The sequence below is a fragment of the Phalaenopsis equestris genome, unplaced genomic scaffold (assembly GCF_001263595.1).
Source record: "Phalaenopsis equestris unplaced genomic scaffold, ASM126359v1 Scaffold000609, whole genome shotgun sequence".
Classification (NCBI taxonomy): domain Eukaryota; kingdom Viridiplantae; phylum Streptophyta; class Magnoliopsida; order Asparagales; family Orchidaceae; genus Phalaenopsis; species Phalaenopsis equestris.
In genome coordinates, this window is record NW_018165049.1 from 555,440 (window position 1) to 578,434 (window position 22,995).

At 33.9% G+C, this 22,995-nt stretch overlaps 2 protein-coding genes across 2 annotated transcripts; both read left to right on the forward strand.

Moving 5' to 3' along the window:
• Positions 1-256: 256 nt before the first annotated feature.
• LOC110029902 (NAC domain-containing protein 104-like) lies at positions 257-1,136 on the forward strand. Its single transcript, XM_020732387.1, has 2 exons — positions 257-492; positions 589-1,136. The coding sequence occupies exons 1-2, from the start codon at positions 324-326 to the stop codon at positions 1,017-1,019; spliced, it is 600 nt and encodes a 199-aa protein (XP_020588046.1). The 5' UTR covers positions 257-323; the 3' UTR covers positions 1,020-1,136.
• A 7,372-nt stretch (positions 1,137-8,508) lies between these two features.
• Positions 8,509-22,350, forward strand: LOC110029901 (2-oxoisovalerate dehydrogenase subunit alpha 2, mitochondrial). Its single transcript, XM_020732386.1, has 9 exons — positions 8,509-8,938; positions 19,404-19,541; positions 19,961-20,143; positions 20,227-20,384; positions 20,463-20,562; positions 20,842-20,953; positions 21,037-21,176; positions 21,514-21,699; positions 21,859-22,350. The coding sequence occupies exons 1-9, from the start codon at positions 8,738-8,740 to the stop codon at positions 22,024-22,026; spliced, it is 1,386 nt and encodes a 461-aa protein (XP_020588045.1). The 5' UTR covers positions 8,509-8,737; the 3' UTR covers positions 22,027-22,350.
• The last annotated feature ends 645 nt before the right edge of the window (positions 22,351-22,995 follow it).

The window sequence follows — 22,995 nt, forward strand, 5'->3', positions numbered from 1 at the left end:
TATTCCAAACTCACACTCAGATATCAAAGGTCATTATAAAACTCCAACTCATATTTTTCATCAAATTTAAAATGACTTAATTGTGGCATACATAAATGTATTAATTAATAGTTTAAAAAATCACAATTTGAAAATAATAATACTCCTTATGTTCTGTATATAATTATACATTTTAATACACAGGGATGAGCACGGAAACATTGCTATTCAGTAACGCTATAAAAACAACATTTTGCTCGAAACAGAGCAACCAAAACTCCCCCATTTACTGCAGCGCATATATCCTACTCTCTCACTGCTCTTCACTCCCCAAACACGGCAATATGGGAGAAGAAACCGGCGCCTGCAATCTCCCCCCTGGCTTCTGCTTCTTCCCCTCCGACGAAGAGCTCTTGCACCACTTCCTCCGACCGAAGGCCTCCCTGCTCCCCTGCCATCCCGACATCATCCCCACTCTCAATCTCCGCCACTTCGATCCCTGGGACCTTCATTGTCAGTCCATCTTTCCATCCATTAAATCATCACCATTACTCTTACAGACTTACTTTTTCAAAAATCTTTATTTTCTGATTTTGTTTTCAATTGAAGGCAAGGCTTTTAAGGGAGGCAACCACTGGTACTTCTTCAGTCACAGAACAGAGAACAGAGCAACACCTAATGGCTACTGGAAGCACATGGGCGTTGATGAGACTGTAAAGGATGTGGGGGTGAAGAAAACTCTGGTTTTTCACATCGGCGGTGAAGCCGAGGGGATTAAGACTGACTGGATCATGCAAGAATACTGCTTGCTGGATAATGAAACGAGCTCGACCAGCGGCATTAATGGCAGAAGGCCTTCCAGAAAGAAAGGGCAGGCGAAGGCTGCTAACAGGTGGGTGGTGTGCCGAGTGTATGAAGCAGGCTACAGTGTTCAGACAAGCAGGCAAGAAGATGGAATGGAGCTCTCTTGTCTGGATGAGATTTTCATGTCCTTTGATGATTATGATGAAGTGAGTTTGCCAAAATTGGTGGAAAAATAGAATTTTGTGTCTCTTCCTAGTTTCTAATCTTGTACTTGTACATCTTACACTGCTTTCATAAGTTGTGTAAATGTGTTGTCTTCTTTCTAACTTAAATGCAATGCACTCCATGCTTTTGACCAAGTTTTAGCTCTCTCCATATATTTTAAAAGGAAGATTTACATTCATGTCAGTCAATTCCTATTTATTTACATATCTAACACTTAAATTTAAATATATATATATATAAGTTTTTAGTAATAATTGCATATAAAGATTTTAATTATTCTGTGTTAAGTTTTCATTTTCTTTATTCTGTGTAAAGTTTTCATTCTTTTGATTTCCTAGCAGAACAAGGTTTGGCTAAATCTCTACGAGGCATAATTCAATATAGATACTACATTAATATGAATAACTAGGGTTAGTTTGTTTTGTAATAATAGTTGAAGTCCGGTTGAAGAAAAAATATTACATCAGTACTACGCACGTAGAGTAACATGCGTAACCAATGAAATAAAGCCACGACACCCTGCGCGACAGAGAAAAAAAACGTCGCAGTAACACATGAAATATTCCCCTCCGTGTTATTCATGTGTTATTGTATATTATTCATGTGTTATTATGTCCTAGGAATATTCTTGGTGTTATAATAACACAATAACACAACAATAACACATGAATAATACACAATAACACATGAATAACACGGGGGAAAATATTCCCCCGTGTTACTACGCCGCTTTTTTCTCTGTCGGGAATATTCCCCATGTTATTCAGATGTTATTGTGTTATTCATGTGTTATTGTGCCCTGAGAATATTATTGATGTTATAATAACACAATAACAGATCAATAACACATGAATAACACGCAATAACACATGAATAACACATAATAACACATGAATAACACAGGGGGGATATTCCCCGTGTTACTGCGCTGTTTTTTTTCTCTATCGCGGGGTGTCGTGACATCGTGCGTAGTACTAATGTAATATTTTTTTCCCGATTGAATCCCTTTGGATTCTATAAAGTCTTTACTGTATATTATGACAAAATAAATTAGCACTTTAATGGTTATGTTACAAAATAAGATACAACTTTTTTTAATTCTGTCAAGATATCAAGTTATTGTGATGCATGATTTGTGTGTGGACATTTTCAAAAACTTGAAATCTGATATAAAATTTAAAGAGAATTTGTATATTCGCTGGAAACCCGATGGTGCGGGGCTACTTGTCCAAAAGGGATTGAAATAATACCTTGATCGTATGGTGTACCAATGTCTCGTGCAATATGATATATTGGTTATTGTGCATATTCAAGTTTGTGTTTTATTCCCATTTGATATAGATCATCCATAAATATAGATGTCCTCCATTAAATTGGAACATTTGATTTTAAAGAAAATCCTCTATTAAAATTGTAGAACAGTCGATTACTATAGATGAAAATATAAAAATTTATACCCTTATTATTAATAGAAGACTTAAGAAGTTATTTTCATAATTATAAATATATTTATATAGGACTATTCCAAATAAGGTTGAAACCTTTAACCCTTATAGGATAAAATGCTTCAATGTCAGCATGCATGTGTGATGGTAGATGTTTAAATTAGGCACGAGCATTAATAGGAGTTTTAGAAATAAGCTCTTATGTCATGGACCAGTATATTTTAATACATATCCAAATTTAATTTTATCATATACTTATCTTAATCTATTTAAAGTAGCAAAATTGTAAATGCAAATGCATGATTATGATTTCTTGCCAAATGTGAAATAATTGCAATAATTTATAGAATTCATTTTACATATGTTCTAACATAAAAAGATTGGCTCAACCTGCAGATAGAACACAGTTATAGAAACCAATTTGTTCGCTTCAAATATAGCTATTAATAGAGTTATCAAATGGAATGAAATATCTTTTCTCGATTCATGGATTATACCATCAGGAGTAAACCCTAAACCTCTAGTAAATCAAGAAAAAGATCAAGCTATTGAAAATTTAGATGGAGAAGTAGAAGTTAGATTTAACCCTAGCTGATTTATATATTTAGGTAGAATTTCTTTGTCATCTACATCTCATCCTTCATCTTCTTCAATATCTAAAAGAGTAGTAGATAAAAAAAATAGAATAACAAATGTTCAACTAAATTCTCATTAGATTTTATATTATGTATAGAGAGACTACAGGAAATATATAGATTGGGATCAGACATTTCAGATGCCAATTAGGCATATTTCTGAGACTAATCAGTTTTTGCATCTGATTTACGTCGCAAAAAATGTTGACGTTAAAATCTGCATCGCTAATCAGTTTTGCGTCGACATTTGCATCAAGCTTAGGGTCGCAAGAATCCGCCTTTGTGAATTTTTGTCAAAAAAAAAAACAGTCGACGCAACCTATATGTCGCATCTGCATCCGCCATGTCAACGCTAATTAGCATTGACTTAGCGACAACAAATATCAAATTGACATTGTTTTTTCACATCAGGTTTAGACATAAACCTGTAACAAAAAAATACAACATAAAGATTAGATTTCTACATGGCTAGATAGAAGAAACACAAGCAACAAAATATCATATTTATCTATCATTACAACTAAAAGAAACAAATCACCAACATGTCTAAACAATGACAATAAATTAAATTAAAGAAAAACAGATCTAAGTGTTCAAAGTTCACAATAACATAAACTGAAAGTAAACTTAAACAGAAATAAAAAATAAAAAGTAAACAACCCCTATGACGGGGGAAAATCAACAAATACATAATAAAAATCCTAATCTTGCTCCTCATCATCCTCGTGCTCCTGCTCCTCCTCCTCCACATTCTCGTTGACAACACTCATATGTTGTTTGCCCCAACGATTAAAACTCTTTGTCACCATTCAGGGCTCTTCATTCATGAACATGACCCATTTATTAAGCTTCTAATGCTAAGCTTGTAACAAACTACGACCACCCATAGCTGCACAAGAGTGGTCGGCCTCAAATGTTATGCCTTGTGCGCCTAGACCGTACACCCTCCCCTTTTTCTTCACTGCAGCTTGCATCCACAACTCAAAAATAACATTGAGTGGTGGTAAACTGGTTACCACTACTACTGGCGGACGTTGAGGTCTAGCTAGCCATCTCATGTTGTCTCTCCTGAAACTACTCGTACTCTTAATGCATGAAAAAATTTAAACATTGATTGTCATTTTAAATATTAATAACAAAAATAGAAAATCATTTTTTTTTTTAACTTATATTGACATGCTGAGAGTGGTTAAATACTATTTCCTATTGATGAGTAGGTTCAATATTATTATGGAACTCAATAATCACCGTAAATTTAGTCTTGATGACTACTGACTAATCAATTTTACCTCTTACTCTAATAGGGTATTGAAGATAGTATACCTGCTTGACTTGACTTGCTAGAAAAAATGGAACAAATTTGACATATCCTCTGCTTATTTTCACTTCAGAGGTGTCATATGATTTGTATGTTATTTTTCTTCGATTAGGAACATAATCAAACCAGTCAAACTTGAATACAAATGTACTGTGCTCAATGGAGCCTAAATATTGCAAGTGTACTATTTTTTTTCAAGAATCTCATAGTAGTTTCTCTCATTATTAAAGGAAATATTCACTCAAGTTTGCATAATACATCTACTTTGAAATGAACTGCACATAAATTCATTGAAAATGCATTGATTTTAATTAATGGATTAAGTATCTGATATTGTAAAGAGTTAAATCTGTAAGTAGCAAGACTTTTATTTGTTTTTCTATCTTCAAGCTATTTATGAGCAGGCTTCTACCTACCACCGAATGTCGCTTGCTGTCACCACCAACCACTCGCCGACCACTGTTATCGGACACCATCATACCTTCAATAGCTGTAAGTCACCAACTCTTTCGATACCTCTCGCTGACACCTTCGACCATCACAACCACCAATAATTTATTAAAAAAATCTCACATTTTTTGAAATACATTATTTTCATTTTACTTCATATCAAACAAAAATAAGTATAAAATCGTACATTTATTGTACTTCAAACCAAAAACTCTAAAATATTCTAATGACAATATATTACTTATTCATTGCATTCATTTTTACTTCAGATCAAACAAAAATAAGTATAAAATCGTACATTTTTTTTACTTCAAACAAAACAACTCTAAAATATTCTAATGACAATATATTACTATTCATTGCATTCATCTTAATTTATTTTTTCAGTTGACTAAATAGTCCCTGATTATATTAAATATGATAGTTGGTGTAAAACTAATTATCCAAATCTTGATTTAGTGACTGAGTTTTATGATTATATGTTACTCATCACTTTTACTTCATTAGTAGATTAAAAAAAACATTAAATTACTGTTTGATAAAAACCTGCACTAGATCTCTTTAAAATTTGGAGCATATGACTAAGTTAAATCTTTAGTTATTGGCTTTGCACTATAGCATGTATGCTTGTATTTGTTACTGAATATGTTAATGCAAAATGGATCATAGGACTGAATGTGTTGAGATAAAATAGAGCATAGGCTTCATAAGCAAATTGGTGAATGGGATAGTTAAATATCTAATTATTTGCTTTTTATTATAGCTTATATTCCTTTCATTGAGTTACCGAATGTGTCAATTTTTCTAAAATAAATAGAATAATTAGTAATCAAGAGTTGTCACACACAAGATAATAATCTTGCAAATTTGTGTTTAAAACCACAAAATTTTTATCAATTTGATTTTTTAATTAACATAAATTCAAGAAAAAGATAGACATTTTATAGATATTTGTATTCAAAATTTCCCAAGAAAAAATAATACCAAAAGAGTTAAATATTCAATTACTCAATTTTATTACAAATACTCAGCTTAACTGATTTCTACTAATACATCAGTAGGAAACAATACTGGCTGACAAAAAAAAGAATCTTAAACACACTGCTATTAGGAGTCATATCATAAGTTTAATCTAAAATTTTATGGCCTTACAATTCTCATAATCCTTTCTAGCCTGCTCTTCAAAGATCATTCTAATGTTGTAGTTCATGTCCAAAACAACAACCTTGATTTCATCAATTGATTTAAAATAATGATAATCATTCTATGCATAATTTCTAGAGCATTAATAAAATTTTATCTTATGATTCTCATCTTAATGACAAGTGAATGCTAAACACAACATGTTGCATCTATAATATATTTTGCAATCTGTGGCATCCATTAATGTTGGTGAATTAGTAGGACTCATTTCTCACAAATATAAAACTTGTTAATTTCATCATCTATTGCGCATTAGAAAAATATCTAAGCATTAAAATAATGTTTCTAAAAAGGGTAGTATAAAATACTGGAATTTTTCTCTATAGGTATTAAAAGTTAAATACACAAAATATACTAAGAAAAGTAAGGAATTTCTAAGCAAACTTGAAAATATCAGTAGATTATTCATTAAATTCTAGAGAAACTCTACATAATAAATGATTGAAAGAGGAGCTAGTATTTAGTTGTTGCTACACATATAACCTCCAAATCTAATACTTTAGGTGAATACAACCTTCCAGGCACACAAACCGAAAGACTCTACTAGAGATCGGTTGATTTAAGCTCATGAAGCTTAAAATAAACCTATTCCCAATAATAAGAAACTTTACATTAAGATAAAAGATAGACACACAAAGCATCATATACAACCTAACAATTATAAACATATTACGAATGATTGGGTAGCGTAGAAGTAAAGCTACCAACATACATTGAATGGGCTGAAAACAATAGGTAGGTTAAAAATTGGCGAATGGTTAGGAATCTAAATTTTTTTTAATAGATTGCCAATACTAAGAAATATTATTATAATCATTTTTTCTCATCAATGGTACCTAAGGAGTTGATCAAAGATCCAACCATATTAGTTTCCTAACATATAGATTGAAAAAAAAAGTTCCAACAAAACCAATAAAAATTATACTTGATAAATAAATCCTTCATGTAAAATAAAGTGTTTAAAACCTATATGAATAGTACCATATCATTTGCATTAATTAAAGATGTAGCAGTAATTGTTCAAAAAAAGTATAGATATACGAAAATACTCCATCATAAACCTTGGAATAAATTATCTCAACCTACATAAAAATTATAACACTCCTTTCCTTACCAATATTGATAACTCATATCAACCTTGAACTAGCAATCTATAGAATCCTTTAAATTGAAGAGTGAAAATATTATCCTGATTGAAATCCTATAGTTAAACATGAGAAGCTAGAAATAAATGGTTTAAGATTTTGAGCATAATATTATATACTAATAAGTAATTATATAAACTATGTAACATATAACAAGTCCAAAAATCATGAACCTAAGGCATTGAAAAAAATACCTTCTCTAGAATAAGTTTAGGGACTAGAATTTTGAAAACCAATTCAATCTTATTTAATAGGAAATTCAACTTCCTCAGCTACAAATAAATGCAGATATAAAATATATGGTTTTCAATACACTAATTGCCTCTAACTCAAACAAGAGAGGAGAACTAGACAAGCACGAGAAAGTCAGTATGTAAATCCAATTTTTGGTAAGACATTGTCCGACAGCTAGCAACACAAATTATAAATGGCAATCAAACAAATATCTATCATAGTTATATAAGAATAAGTAAATCACGTAATTATCTTCTTTAGCAGGACTCAAAAATCAATCATGAAAGTAAAATCGTATGCAAAAATATTTCCTAAAAATAATGAATTTTGAGCTGATGACTATGCACTTCCTTTGAGATCGATAGTTTGCCCCTAAAGCATTGATTTGGACAAAATTTCTAAACTTGGAAATGTCACAATGGTTCAATCATAGATGATAATTTGAAAAGACTAACCGCAATGGGCTGAGACTTCTATAGAGGAAGAGCTTAAGAAAAGAGAAAGAGTAGCCCAGTGTAGCAGACGCTTGAGTGAGGAGAAAGTGCAAGAAGATAGAGCGAAAGAGGAGCAATAGTGGGAGAGTGGAGCTGGTGTCGCTTAAGAGATTTCAAGAAAGAGACAAAATTTATTAGAGAGACGAAATAGATGGTAATACAATGAAAAATTTGTTATTTTAAAACAATTTTAGTTATTAGGCTTATAGATATAATATGGTCTAGATGTTAAATCTATTAAAATGTTTTTCTATTCATATATAGTTGAGATATTTATATATAGTCGACTCGAAAATTACTATCTATAAAATGACCACTTAGATGATTTTCTTGAATTATAGAATTCATGTATTTATGGATGCCAAGAACAGCTCATTGGAGATTTCAAGAAAATAAAAAAAATGGGTTTGGCTGAATTTCGAATTTCCATATTTAAGTGAGACTTAAAAAAAAAAAAAGGGCAAGATAGTGACTATTTGTGGTGCTATTTATATAATATTTTTTTATTAGGCTCTTAATAATAAAAAATGATTCTGGGAAGCTACTTTTTCAAATTTGTCCTCGCGTATTCGGCCGGACGAGCACACGCCGTACCGGGACCGGCTGGCGATGTTAGCTCCATCTGCATGCTTCCAAAACACTTCATTTGCTGATCTGGAATCTCTATCTTTTCAGCACTCGCCTGCTAATCCTTTACTCCATGTCCCATTTTCTAAATTTTTAGTCTTTCTTCGAACTTGAATTCTGAAAAAGATTAAATCAAAAGCCCTTCTCCTTTCTCTCTTTCGATTTCTCCGACTTTCCAATGGTCCTCATCTGGCAAGCAAGATCCACTGCTGCGCGGTTATTTAATCGGGGCTTATCTTTTTCGACTGTAATCCGTCGCCGGAACTGTCCGCCTAATCCTCCGCCGGTGCTGTTTCCACACTGTGGGCCGAAACGATGTTTTGGATCGGCTAGGGCTGATGAGAGCGTCTCCCCTCAGTACGATGATTGTAGGAATCAGGTTGGTTAAGTTACATTTTGTTTGATTTTCTCTGAGTTTTATCTTAAGCAGATTGCCTTTCGTGCATACTAATTTTCTTTTAAGTTGCTCTGTTTTGCTGGCAAGTTTAAAATTGCCGTGTAGTAGTTTGGGAACGAGGTTAATATGAGATCGGTATCGCTGAACGTTAATTTGAGGATCAAATCCTAGGGCTACATCGAACTTGTCTCAAATCTTCAAGAAAATTAGTTGATTTGTGCTACTTTTTGCAAGCTTCTTACTAAGTTTGATGTTGATGTGACCAAGCACTTAGTTTCAGCGTTTTATGTATGTAATTATCCTTTTTTTTTATGGAGAAGAGTTCTTGAATCCTCTGATAACTCTGTCGTAGTAGTGGACTGCACCTTTTTTCTTTTTGTCTAGCTCTTTGGGTTGGGTGGGTTGGAGAAATGAGTGCTGTATTGAACTGCTGGTAAAACTTTGTTGGAGGGACCCTTGATCAAATAAACAGAACCAGAGTGGAAGATTTGTATACATACCACGTAATTTTATGTATTTACAAATCTAACGCCTAAATTTTAATTTTTACATACATGCCATCTTACCTATGCATGAAAATTTGTACTTTACTTTTTTTAGTCAAAATAGTGGTATTTTTTTGTGTGATATGAAAGATTTGGGTGGTATAAATATAAAGATCAAAGATTAGGTGTTAGATATGTAAATACGTAGGAATTGGGTGGGGCTAAATGTTTAAAAGGGGCTTAATAGTTCCTAATATCAGCATTAGGAGCAGTGCGGAGGAGTAATTAGGAAAAGCAGCAGAAACTCAATTACTGTTTGCGTTTAACATGAAACACAGTTAATCTTTGCGTTTAACATGAAACGCAATTAATCTTTGCGTTTCACTTCTCACTCCTCCCCCGCCCATCTCTTTTATAAAAATTAAATGTTAAAAAATTCTCCATCATCAAAATAAATATTAAAAAAGAATTTAATATTAAAATGCTAATATTTTTTAAATAAGAGTTTTTGAATTCCTCACCAGTTAAGTAATAGCAATCTATGAATTCTGTAATTTCTCGCCAGTTAAGTATTATAAACATGTACTCCATAGCCAGTACATAAAGCCTTCTGGCCTCATGGTGGCTGGGGAATGAAATAAACTTCAGAATTTGCGGTGAAAAAGCCTCCAGGAGAAAGAAATGTCCATTATGATGAGAGTTTCTTTCTTGACATGCACATGTAATTGGAGTAGCCAAAGGACAGTTGAGTGTGATTTCATCACCTCATGAACACAGGGCACTATTTCAATTAATATGGATCCCTTATAAAGAGATAATTCTTCGTTTTAAGGCCATTTAAACATACCTTTTAATTATAAATAAAATCTCTAAGAAACATTCCTTTATGCCAAAATTATGTCTGTTTTTGATCTAAATTATCATTTAATTAGTAAATAGCCCTTTTAGCCTTAAGTAAAGAGAATCTATCTTTTCCATTTCAAATTATTCTATTCCTAATCAAGGAGAATTAGGACTGCCTTAATATGATGAAAGCAAGTATCTTCAACAAGAGAGGATGGGCTTGGGAGAGACTACTCCCTTGTAGAAATGATATCACATTTTTAGCATTCATGGGGAAGTTATAACTAAAGTGCACTTGCCTTTCGGATCTCTCTTTGAGAGTAACCATTAATCTCAGGATCATTAAACATGGAAATGTTTGGCCATTTCCATTAGCAAAATAAGTCATCTTGGAGGCACCATTCTATAGCTCCTTTGAAAAGTGAGAAACTTTAATAGGACATCTATTTCTAATAGATCCATAGAGAACCTTCCACTATAGTTAAAAGGTTAAGACAAATAGCTGTCTTTCAAATAATTTTCATTTTGCTAGCTTTGCTATAGACATTGAGAAATTTAGGCAGTGTAATTTGATTCTAAGAAATGATATGGAGCTTATTAAGATATCCACCATCTTAGATTAACCTAGAAACAAGACTTGTAGCATTTTAAGAGGGAGGGAAGCTCTTAACTATAGAAAAGGAATCTTCAAATAAAAACCCGATACATTAAAATTGCCTAGCAAAAGTAAGGTTTTTAAGAGGGAGGGAATGACTTAATTTTAATGATATCATGAAGTGTTTGGGAGTTATTCATAGATGTACTCTAACAAATCTCAAAGTCGGGGTTAACAAAATCCAAGCAAAATAATCAAAAGTAGTGCGAGCTTCCTAGAGGGAAGTAGGGTGGAGCCAGATTTTTTTTTTCTTTATTGGGACTAATTAATGATTTCAAAAATATTATCAACTTTTTTCATCAGAACTTGAGACTAACATTAACATATTTTTGTTAGATTTCTAATATAAAATGAAAATGATATGCTAACAATAAATTACAAAAGCGCTTTACCTACAATTTTTCTTTTGTAGTTTTCATATATTAAAAGTGTTGCATTAAATAAGAATACTATAAAATGAAAACAATAAGCGTATTAATAAAACCATTTCATGCATTAGTTGATTCCTTCAACAAAAGGGTCTATGGGAGTTGTGACAAATTTTATTAAAAAAAAATATCAATAAAAATAATTATTGAGGGAACATAAAGTGGGTATGCTTCAATCTTTTTCCCCAGATAAGTCAACATCATTTTCCATTATTTCATTGGATAAAATCTACAAAAACTTCAAAAATTAAGTTTAGCTAAAAAATATTAATCTCTTGTGCTTTTTTCTAGACTACACTTGCTTCTCTTGAGCACTTTCGCCTTCATAAAAATTTGTCTCAATGGCCACTGACAACTATGAATGATTAAGGGCCTACGTGAGTCTAGAATTGCAGGCAATAGCTCCCAAATGGCTTATAGGTTTTGAAATGTCTGGAGCTTTATTAAAAAATAATAATAACAAACTTATTTTACTCGGTAGGGCTAGTGCGGACACGACCCCAATACCCCCATTTGTATCATTGCCCATTGATAGAAGAAATAGTTTTATGATTGGTAAACTTGCAAACGATCTGCATAAATTTAATGGTTGATGTTTACTTGGACACGAGATTTATGATGGAAAATGATTTTCGCTCATTTATCATAAATAACATAATTGAGTGTGAATAAAAAAAAAATAAGAGAAATAAATATAAATGCAGCCTTTTTTCCTCAAAACAATTGTTTGAATGGAAGTATCCTTAAAGCTCATCATTAATAATAACAAATAGGGAAGCATAAGAGATTTAGGCTTCATTCAATATGTTAATTATAGAAGTAATGTCTTTATTAATAAGTCTAAAGATGATTGTCTCTTTTAACACAATCCAAAGTCTTATGCATATCAATTTTAGCTCAAAAATACTTATGGGAGGAGAAAGTGTTCGAGTCTTCTAAGGATTTCAAAAGCAAATTTGATATTATCAGTTATATACCCTGTGGGCTCCTTAGAGTTTTGGTTTATGTTGTCGGGTCAAATTTTTATAACACAGATTAAATTTTAGGTAAGACATTACTTAGAGAATTTACATTCATTTTGTGAGGATGTTTAAGATCTGGGGTTTGAGATTTCTTATAGGTGCAAGCTCCTATAGTTAATTGTCCCTTCCAATAACATTAGATCACTTTCGATTAAGCCTAGTCATTAATGACACTAAGTTTTAAACTCGGCATATAATAACATTATTTAGATTTTAAATTGATTGAATTTATCATCATTAGTTTAGAGTAAATAATGAGGGAAATGTCGGCACACCCGATCAAGTTCTTGTGATTCCGTCATTCCGAGTTGTTATGTCTTTGATCTTCTTAGAGTAGATATTCAACCCAATTTAATAGAAGAAGTTTTATTATCAGTCATAAGTTGCTTCGTTCAAGTAATTATTGTAGATTTGGGGTGGTATTTATTTAAAGGGATACATTTAAGTTTACCTTAGCGAACACAATTTTTTTATCAATTGTATTCAATATTTCTCACCTCAATTGACAAATTCATCGAGGAACTTGCGGCTTAAGAAATAGAGCCGGATTTTGCAAGGGGGGAGGGGGGTGGTGGGGGCCCATCTGGGGGCAAATTGGGGTGGTCCCTGGCTCAGCGGCCCTTTATAAGTGAGGGAGAAGGAGAGCAAGCTCCTTACATGAGGGGGAGAGAGAGAATCTAAAGGGGTCTCTTTTACATGCCAAGAGATCCTCTATTTATTAAGAAAAGAGGGGGAAAGTAAATTACATATATGCCCTTGTTTAACAGGGAGTAGCGAGGGATAATCTGGTCTTTTTCTTGCTCGAACAGGTTCTCCTTGAGTTCTTTCCTGTTGTTGGATTTGTTGGCGTTGGGTGGTCAACCCAGGTGGCCTGGCAATAAATAAAATATTGCAGTTTAGGAGTCGACTATGTAAAATAATGTAGTGTCAAATAAGCAAGGGTTCTCATATTACGGACGGATGCTGGTAAAAAAATTAATCCATGAAACTAATGAAACTATAATTAGGATAGAATCTTGAAATATAAGTACTCTTAAAGGTAAATTAATTGAATTAATTGATCTTATGATTCATAGAAAGATCAATATCTTATGTATTCAAGAAACTAAATGGGTGCGAGAAAAAAAGCTAAAGAGATTGATATTTTAGGTTTTAAATTTTGGTATTCTGGTAAGAGTCACAATATAAATGGTGTAGGTGTAATTAGAGATAAGAGTTTCAAAGATAATGTTGTAAAAATTAATAGAGTTTGTGATAGAATTATAGCTCTTAAAATTATTATTGATATTAAGATTTTTAATATTATAAGTGTTTATGCTCCTCAAGTAGGTTTAGATATAGGGTCCAAAGAAAAATTCTGGAATGACTTAGAAAACTTAATACAGACAATACCTCTTAAAGAAAGAATTTAAATTGGAGGAGATGTAAATGAATATGTCGGTAGAGTGATAGAAGATTTCAAAAATATTCATGGTGGCTCGGTTTTGGAATGACTAATGAAGAACGCATAGTCATTTTAGATTTTGATTTAGTGTATACTTTTGTTATTACTAATGCTTTATTCAAAAAAAGATATGAACATCTTATTACTTATAATAATGGATCTAATAAACCACAAATTGATTATTTATTTATGAGAAAAAGAGATCGTCGAGATTGTAAAGATTGTAAGATCATTCCAAGTGAAAATTTAAGTACCCAACATCGATTATTATTTCTAGATTTTAAGATAAAGAGTTGTATAAAAAATATTAGGACTTATAATCATAGAATTAGATGAAAAAACCTAAAAGACAAATAAAATTATTTTTATGAGTAAAATTCAATATTTCAAAATTTAGGATGTTAATGAAGAAACAAATGTTATGTGGGATGAAGTAACTAATACTATTAAACAAGTAGTAAAAGATATACTTGGAGAATCAAAAGTTAAAGTTTCTATAAATAAAATAGTTGGTGGTGAAATAATAATGTGCAATAAAAGATAAAATATAAGAAGTTGTGTTATAAAAATTGGTTTAATTAGAAAAGCTTGGAGGATTGGGAAAAATATCAAACGGCTTGCAAATAGTTTAAAAGGACAATTTATGACACTAAAAATTCTGCTTTTAGTGATTTTTATGATAGATCAGATACTAAAGAGGGTGAAAAATGTATGTATAAATTAGCTAAAAAAAGAGAAAAAAAAGTAAAGATTTAAATAAAGTGTATTCAAGATGAAAATCAAAAAATATTTTTCTTAGAAAAAGATATTTAACATAGGCGGGTGAACTATTTTGTTAAATTTTTAAATGAAATTTCTGAAAATACAATCGATCTTAGTGATCTTAATATCGTTAATAGTAATAATATTTCATTTTTACAGTCGCATTAATAAAAAAGAAGTTGATGAGGCTTTAAAGAAAACCAAGGGTGGAAAGTCTCTAGGACCAGATGATATCCCAATTAAAATGTGGAAATATTTAGGAGATTTGAGAGTTTCTTGGCTTACTAAACTCTTTAATATTATTTTCAAAACTAAAAAAATGTCCGAGGAGTGGAGGAAGAGTATTTTGGTCTCCATTTTTAAGAATAAAAGAGATGCACAAGACTGTGCAAATTATAGAGGAATTAAGTTGATGTATCATTCTTTAAAATTATGGGAGAGGGTAATTGAACATAGTTTAAGACATATTACCAAGATTTCTCATAGTCAATTCGGATTTATGTCGGGCTGGTCTACTATGGAAGCTATACATTTATTGAGAGGTTTGATGGAGAAGTTTGAAGATAATAAGGAGGATCTACACTTGATTTTTATTGATTTAGAAAATGCTTACGATAAGGTTCCACGAGATGTCATTTGGAGCGTTTTTAAGAAGAAAGGTGTTGATATGACTTATATTGAAGTCATTAAAGATATGCATGCTAGAGCTGTTACTTGTGTTCGAACTAAAGGAGGATTGACCAAATATTTTCCTATTTCTATTGGATTACATCAGGGAGTGGCTTTATGCCCATATCTTTTTTGCTTTAGTTATGGATGGTATTACAGGACAATCACAGGAGGATGTACATTTGTGTATGCTTTTTGCTAATGATATCTTTCTTATGGATAAGACGAGAGAAAAGGCCCAGGAAAAACTTGAACTATGGAGGTCTACATTAGAGCTAAAGGCCTTCATTTGAGTAGAATTAAAACTGAATACATGGAATGTAATTTTAGTAGTAGTAACTCTAGTGACAAAAGTGTAAATTTGGGTGATCAAATTATTAAAACGTGTGAATGATTTAGATATCTCGGGTCTGTTGTTCAAAGTGATTGTGATATAGATGGGGATGTTAATAGTAGAATTCTAGTTGGTTGGTTGAAGTGGAGGAATGCTTCGGGCCTTTTGTGTGATAGAAAAGTACCACTTAAACTGAAAGAAAAATTTTATAAGATGGTGGTGAGACTTGCAATGTTCTATGGCGCTGAATGTGGGCCTTTAAAAGAGAAGCATAATGCTAAGTTAAGTGTTGCCGAGATGAGAATGATTAGGTGGATGAGTGGCTTTACACTTAGAGACAAAATGCAGAATGAATATATTCGTATGTACTCCAGGGACGAACAAAATTAGAGACAGTCGTTTTAGATAGTTTGGTCACATTAAACATTGATCAGTTGATGATCCGATTTGGAGAGTAGATGTTTTAGATTCGACTTATGTTAAAAAATGCGGAGGTAGACCTAGGAAGACTTGGGCTTATTGTATAAAAAATGATCTTAATTTATTAGAACTAAATGAAAATATGTTACTAAATAGGACACAATGGAGAAAAAGGATTCATGTAGCTGATCCCATGTAGTGGAATTATGGCTTTGTTGTTGCTGAGGTGTCAGCTATATAAAGATGAAGGATTGAGTGGTATGAATGTAAAATACCTTCCTTTATTGTATTTAAATATTAATAAAAATTGAGTGGTATGCATGTAAATTTTTGAATTGTGAGGTGGCTGGCCTGATTGGTTGCCGGTCGGAGCAGCGAGGTGGCTGGCCGACCGATGGGCGAGGTCTCCGGTCGGAGGACGGCTGACAAGTTTATATGCCATTTATGTAAAATATGTTATTTTTAATAGTTGGTCAGCCGGAGCGACGTGGTGGTTGTCCGGAGGAGGACGTGGTCCGCTGGCAAGGTGGTTAGCCGGAGGCCGACCGACAAGTTTTGAGTGGTATTTATGTAAATCTCTATTTTTAAGAGGTCGGTTGGAGAGGCAAAGCGACTGACAAGAGGGGGAGTTGGCCGATAGGTGAGGTGACCAGCCAAAGGGTGGCCGACAAGATTTGGTGATGGTGAAAACAAAAGTTATCTCAACAACATAATATTTTTTTATTTTTATTTTATTCCGTTTTTAATGAGGTGGCCTGCCGGGCAGTCCTTCATATGGCCGGCCTAAGTGATCGGCTATGTAGGTCTGTGGTTGCTGTCACCTCTGGCGGCGGTGATCATAGCGGCTCGGCAAGGTCATATTTTTGAGATGTACAAGAAGACTCCGAGTTTTTCGCTTCTTGAAGGCGAAGCAGTGATAAGAATGGAAAACTTATAGTTTCGAAAGCATTATTCCATAAGCCTTAAATTTTCAAGTCTTCTCGCTATTTTTTAGTGAATAAGCTTTTTCGAAAAAAACAATCATCTGCTAATGTTCAGATCTTCAGAAAATCTAATCAAACTTGCTTTTTGGATTTTTTGGATCGAAAAATTCTCACAACTCAAGCTCGTTCCTTATTCATCTTTCTTACCCTTATCGTAACATCTCCTCCGGCGGGCCTCACCTTACGTTGTGTCTTAGACGGTATTGTCGCTGCCTTCGCCAGGGTAACTGTCAAGACTTGCTAGTGTGATGATTTGCGTTGTACCATTTGCGGATCTTGTCGCTTTAGGGTAGGGAACCACCTCCATAGCTTCTTCCAACTTGAGCTTTGAGAATGGGCTTTTTGAGATTTCTTGAGGGGGGAAGAAGCTTTGTTTGCTCTTCCCGGAAGAGATATTCAAGTCAAGAGAGTGATCTTTGGGATGCTCGTCCTTGAAGAGAGAGTTAGAGAGCTCATTTTGCTCGCCCTGGAGGGGAGGCTTTAAGTCTTATTTCGAAGGAGAGACTTAGAGAAAATTTGTTGGCTCGCCCCAGAGGGGAGACTTAGAGAGAATTCGTTAGCTCGCTTCAGAGGGGAGGCTTAAAGAGGGAGAGTGATCTTAATTTTTGGAATGCTCTCCCACAGGAGAGACTTTAGTGAGAGCGATGTCTTTTATCTTTCTTTTTTATTTGTATTTACTTTATCTGCTTTTTCTTTTATTTCCTTTATTTATTTCTTAATGAACAATAAGTAAATGAGGCAGAGTGAGGAGGTGCTTATTTTCTCTCATTTTTCTGTACGTGGTCTTCTAGCTTTTGGGTATGAGAGGGGTCATTTCCTTTTTTTACTTTTGTCTTTTCCTCCTTTTATTTTTTTTCTTTACTTTATGTATTGTCATCTTTTTGCTTTGTTTTTTGCTTTTTTCTTTTTGCTTTATGATTTTTATTATGTCATTTTATGTCTCCATCTTCTAGTTCTCTTGTTCTTCTTCTATTCTTCTTCTATTCTTTTTTCTGATTTCTTATTTTGATTTTTTGTTTCTCTGTCATCTGATTTTCTCCAACTTGAAAGATTTTTTATCTTGTTGGTGCACGCTCTATGCTCATTGCACTTTTTAGGATGTTAAATTCAAATCTGGTCAGGAGACCGTGCCCAAGGAATAGGGTTTGGATTTCGAGAGGGTGGAGGAGAGGGAGAGAAAGAGAGAGAGGGTTGCCCCATCTAAGGACAAAATGGGTGACCTGTCGGAGCGACGTGGAGGCCTACCAGTCGGTGGCCGGCCGACAGACAAGTTTATATGTCATTTATGTATAATATGTTATTTTTAAAGAGTTGGCCTACCGGAACGACGAGGGGGCCGGCCGACGGGCGAGGTGGCCAGCTAGAGAACGGTCGACAAGTTATGGTTGTTATTTATGTAAATATCTATTTTTAAGAGTTTGGCCGACAATGGTGGTCGGCCGGAGCGACAAGGTAACCGATTGGAAGGGGAGGCGGCCAGCCGGTGGATGAGATGGTCAGCCAAATGGTGGCTGACAAGTTTGGGGATGGTGAAAAATAAAAGTTATCTCAATGGTTAACATTTTTTTTTTATTATTTTGTTTTTTAAGAGATGGTCGGTCGGGCGGTCCTTCGTATGACTGGCCTTAAGTGGTCGGCCCTGCAGGTCCGTGGTTGTTGCTGTATCTTCGGCGGCGGTGATCCTTCAAACTCAGCGAGGTCATATTTTTGGGCTATACATACATACGATATGCATATATGTATGTATGTATGTATGTATGTATGTATGTATGTATGGATGCATGCATGGATGGATGGTGCATGTATGTATGTATGTGCATGCATGCATGTATGTATGTATATTTTTATGTGCGTGCGTGCATGCATGCATGCATGTATGTGCATGCATGCATGCAGGTATGTGCAGCATGTATTTATCTATATATGTATGTATGTATGTAAGTGCATGCATGCATGCATCTATATGTGTGTGTGTGTGTGTGTGTGTGGTGTATTAGCAAATGTTGCCTTGAGAAGTATTTCTCAATTAAGTATACCTGTAGAAATGATTTAATTGTGCTGTTAAATTTCTTGCCAATGAAATTCTCAGACATGGTGAATTGGCATTGGGAACTTCATGGTCTGATTATTGAGGTTATTGACTGTATTTACTTGTTCTTTCATATATTTGGACTTAAAATCTTTAGTTACATTTTAATTTACTTACCTTCGATTTGAAAAGTAGCCCTCTCGTCCTGTTTCTTAGCAAGTTCTTCCTTTTGAGCTCTTTGGATGAAATCTACTTGCAAAGTTTTTCTCACTGAACTCTGCTTCTTTTTGGCAAATGAATCTTACAACTGTATGGATTTACTATACATTTGTGCAAATATTGTGCTTAATATCTGTCATTTATATTGCGACAGGTCTTGGATTTTCCCGGCGGAAAGGTTATGTTCATTCCAGAGATGAGATTCCTATCGGAGTCCACAGGCGAGAGAATAAGCTGCTATAGAGTTCTTGATGACAATGGGCAAACAATATCAGGCAGCAGTTTTCAGGAGGCAAGTTTTTAAAAATCTGGTGAAGATTCATGTGCACAAAACTAAAAAAAAGTAAATTATTCGCTTTCATATTACAAACTTAGTTTAAACGTTTAAGGGGCCGTCTGGTAACAACTTCAGCAAAATCTAGATTTAGTAAATCATGCCAACATCGGGATTCAGTAAATTAAGGATTTAAGACAAATCTGAAAGCAATTGTGAATAAACTGGATTTATCAAATCCAGGAGTTAATGTTTGCCATTTGTTTTCTGTCTGGTAGATTTTAAGTTAAATCTCACTTAAATCCGTTTCCAAAGAGCCCTTAAATATGATTATTTTGGGGTCCCATTTTTTAGTCACTAATTTTTGAAAATTTATATTTTCTGCCTCCCCATTCATTGAGCAAACAAATCTCAAATGGATACATTTCTTTCATCAGTTAAATAAAGAAACAGCAGTGAAAATGTATAGGGACATGATCACACTACAAATCATGGACACCATCTTCTATGAAGCTCAGAGACAAGGAAGAATATCCTTCTATCTCACTTCGACCGGAGAAGAAGCCATTAATGTTGCATCCGCAGCTGCTCTTAGCAATGAAGACGTCATCTTTCCTCAGGTTAGAACTCTATTTTTAGGAATATCACTCAAATTACTCTATTTTTCTTCCACAAAAAAAAAAAAACTATGCAAACCATATAGTATAGGGAGCCCGGCGTCCTCTTATGGAGGGGCTTCACTCTTCAAGAGTTTGCAAACCAATGCTTTGGCAATAAATCGGACTATGGTAAAGGAAGGCAGATGCCAATTCATTATGGATCGAAAAAGTATAATTATTTCACCATTTCGTCGCCAATTGCGTAAGTAACCTTTTCAACATATAATGGGATGAAAAGATTACACATCAAACTAGCTGATGAACAAATCAAACTTTTCAGGACACAGCTTCCACAAGCTGTTGGAGCTGCTTATTCCCTCAAGATGGATAGGAAGAATGCCTGTGCTGTCACTTATTTCGGTGACGGAGGCACAAGTGAGGTATGTTTGAAACATTTTAGTCCCAGATTCTATAAAAATATCAATTTAATCTTTGAAATCTTTTAATATGGATTGACATAGTCCACACAAAGGACCATTTCAGCCTCAATTTAAAACGTATGGGGACTAATTTGGCAGCTCTATAGACTCTGGAACTTAAATGGCTCCATGTAAATAGTCAAGGGACTATTTTGGCATATTACTCTCCATTTATATATTGTGCCTCAGCTTGTAGTAACTTGCTTCTCATCTGAGTTTTTTGATGATCATGTATGTTAGGGAGACTTCCACGCCGCACTAAATTTTGCTGCTGTTACCGAGTCTCCTGTAATCTTCTTCTGTCGCAACAATGGTTGGGCAATTAGCACTCCCACCATAGAACAATTTAGAAGTTGGTTCTCTTTGCATTTTCTTGCCTTTATTAAAGCAGATATTTCTTCTTTTACATTTATAATTTAGTTTCTGCATTACCAGGCGATGGTGCCGTCATACGAGGCCAAGCTTATGGCATTAGGAGCATTCGGGTGGATGGAAATGATGCTCTTGCTGTATACAGTGCAGTTCATTTAGCCAGAGAGATGGCTGTATGTGAAGCCAGGCCAATTTTAATTGAGGTGAAAGCCTTTACAATCTACTTGCACAACTTGGAATGAATTCATTATGATTCTAAATGCTTTTCAATGGAAATTTACATACGGAGCACTCAATTATTACGTATTTACATATTCCACACTTAAACTTTCATATTTACATACATAGCATTTTGGTGCTTTAAACTTATTTCTGAAAAGATGTCTTTGACTTTTAAAAAATGGTAATCATGCTATTTTTGATGTGATATTAAGACTTTGCTTGCTATGTGTGTAAATATGTAAGTTTAGGTGTGATATATATAAATGCATAATAATTGTTTGCTATGCATGTGAATGCCCCTTATGTTAAATATGCAAGGCACTAACCTACAGAGTTGGACATCATTCAACATCCGACGACTCGACGAAATACCGGCCGGCTGATGAAATCGAGCATTGGAGATCAGCCAGAGACCCTATTTCCAGATACAGAAAGTGGATTGAGAGGAATGGCTGGTGGTGTGATGATGCTGAATCTGAGTTTAGAATGAGTGTCAGGAAAGAGGTGAATTGAATTTGTTAAATTGATTGCATTTATTTTCGCTAATTGAACTAGAAATTCAACTTTGATAACTTCACTCCAGATTAAATATCCAGAAATGATTTTTTTTTATTAAGTACTTCATATCCAATATAAAGAATCCCTTGCTATATTTGTATGCAGTTATTGCAAGCAATTCAGGCTGCAGAGAGAGCGCAAAAGCCGCCATTGGAAGAATTATTCACTGATGTTTATGACATTGTGCCTTCGAACCTGCGAGAACAGGAGCAAGTTCTTCGCCAAACCGTTAAGGAACATCCTGGGGATTACCCGTCTGATGTGCCTGTTTAGCTTAATTGAGTTTAATACCTTGATTAAGGGTATTAGTTTATGTACCTAATTTTTTATAATTCCCCCAGTGATGATATTTATAAGTCAGTGATTCATGGGGGAAAACAAATTGCAAATTTTAAAAATAAATTGAGAGGCTGTAGTTTCACAATCATCGTTGTCCTCATTTTAGCAGCACAATGAGTCATCAACATCTTCAAAACATTTTTTTCTTGCCTTTATGCTTCCTCCCATTTTGCCTTCACTAAACTATAACCCAAGGACATTATACTACAACCATTTGGAAGGGATAGGTTAGTTAAACCATTTACATTTTCTGTAATTATATGAGAGTTATAATATGTTAGTGCTATTTATTTTCTACTTTTGTGATATGGTTCTAGCTTTTTGGTATTTACTTTAACTTTATTTTTAATTCTAAATCTTATTTCTCCACCATTTGCTCAACGGAAATTGGAAAAATAAGCTTAAATTCGCAAGTATTGTGAACTTTTCTTCTTCGAACATAGTTGTTCTATCAATGCCTTCTTCTATGAGCTCCTAATGCAATTTTATATTCATTATGGATGTTGTCTCCAAATGGCTTCGATCATGTCTTAATTAGTCATTGATGCCTTCTCCAATGAGTTCCCATTATAACTTCTTTACTTATTTCAGAGATGCTTGTGGCTTGCCTTCAATGCTTATTTTTCTGAGACTTCCTCACTTCTCGCAGCAATGCCATCACTAGTAAGCTCTAGTGAAAATCCAATAAGCTCTCACCATGAGGGTTTTGAGAATTTTGGGTACCATGAGTTCTCGAGTTGATATTCATCTCATTAATCAAGCTCGAGCCCATGTTAATCGGGCTAGCCATGTGTGAGTTCATTGTAAAAGCATTGCTCATGGTCAAGCTCAAGTTTAAGCCTTCTTTTATATTATAAAATTGAATATAAGTTGGCTATGTAACAAGGTTAATACTAATAATTT

Coding starts and splice junctions, on each gene's coding strand:
- LOC110029902 (XM_020732387.1), top strand. CDS start 324: ATGGGAGAAGAAACCGGCGCCTGCAATCTCCCCCCTGGCTTCTGCTTC. Junction 493..588: donor CGATCCCTGGGACCTTCATT/GTCAGTCCATCT, acceptor TTTCAATTGAAG/GCAAGGCTTTTAAGGGAGGC.
- LOC110029901 (XM_020732386.1), top strand. CDS start 8,738: ATGGTCCTCATCTGGCAAGCAAGATCCACTGCTGCGCGGTTATTTAAT. Junction 20,144..20,226: donor AAGACGTCATCTTTCCTCAG/GTTAGAACTCTA, acceptor CAAACCATATAG/TATAGGGAGCCCGGCGTCCT. Junction 21,177..21,513: donor CCAGGCCAATTTTAATTGAG/GTGAAAGCCTTT, acceptor TAAATATGCAAG/GCACTAACCTACAGAGTTGG.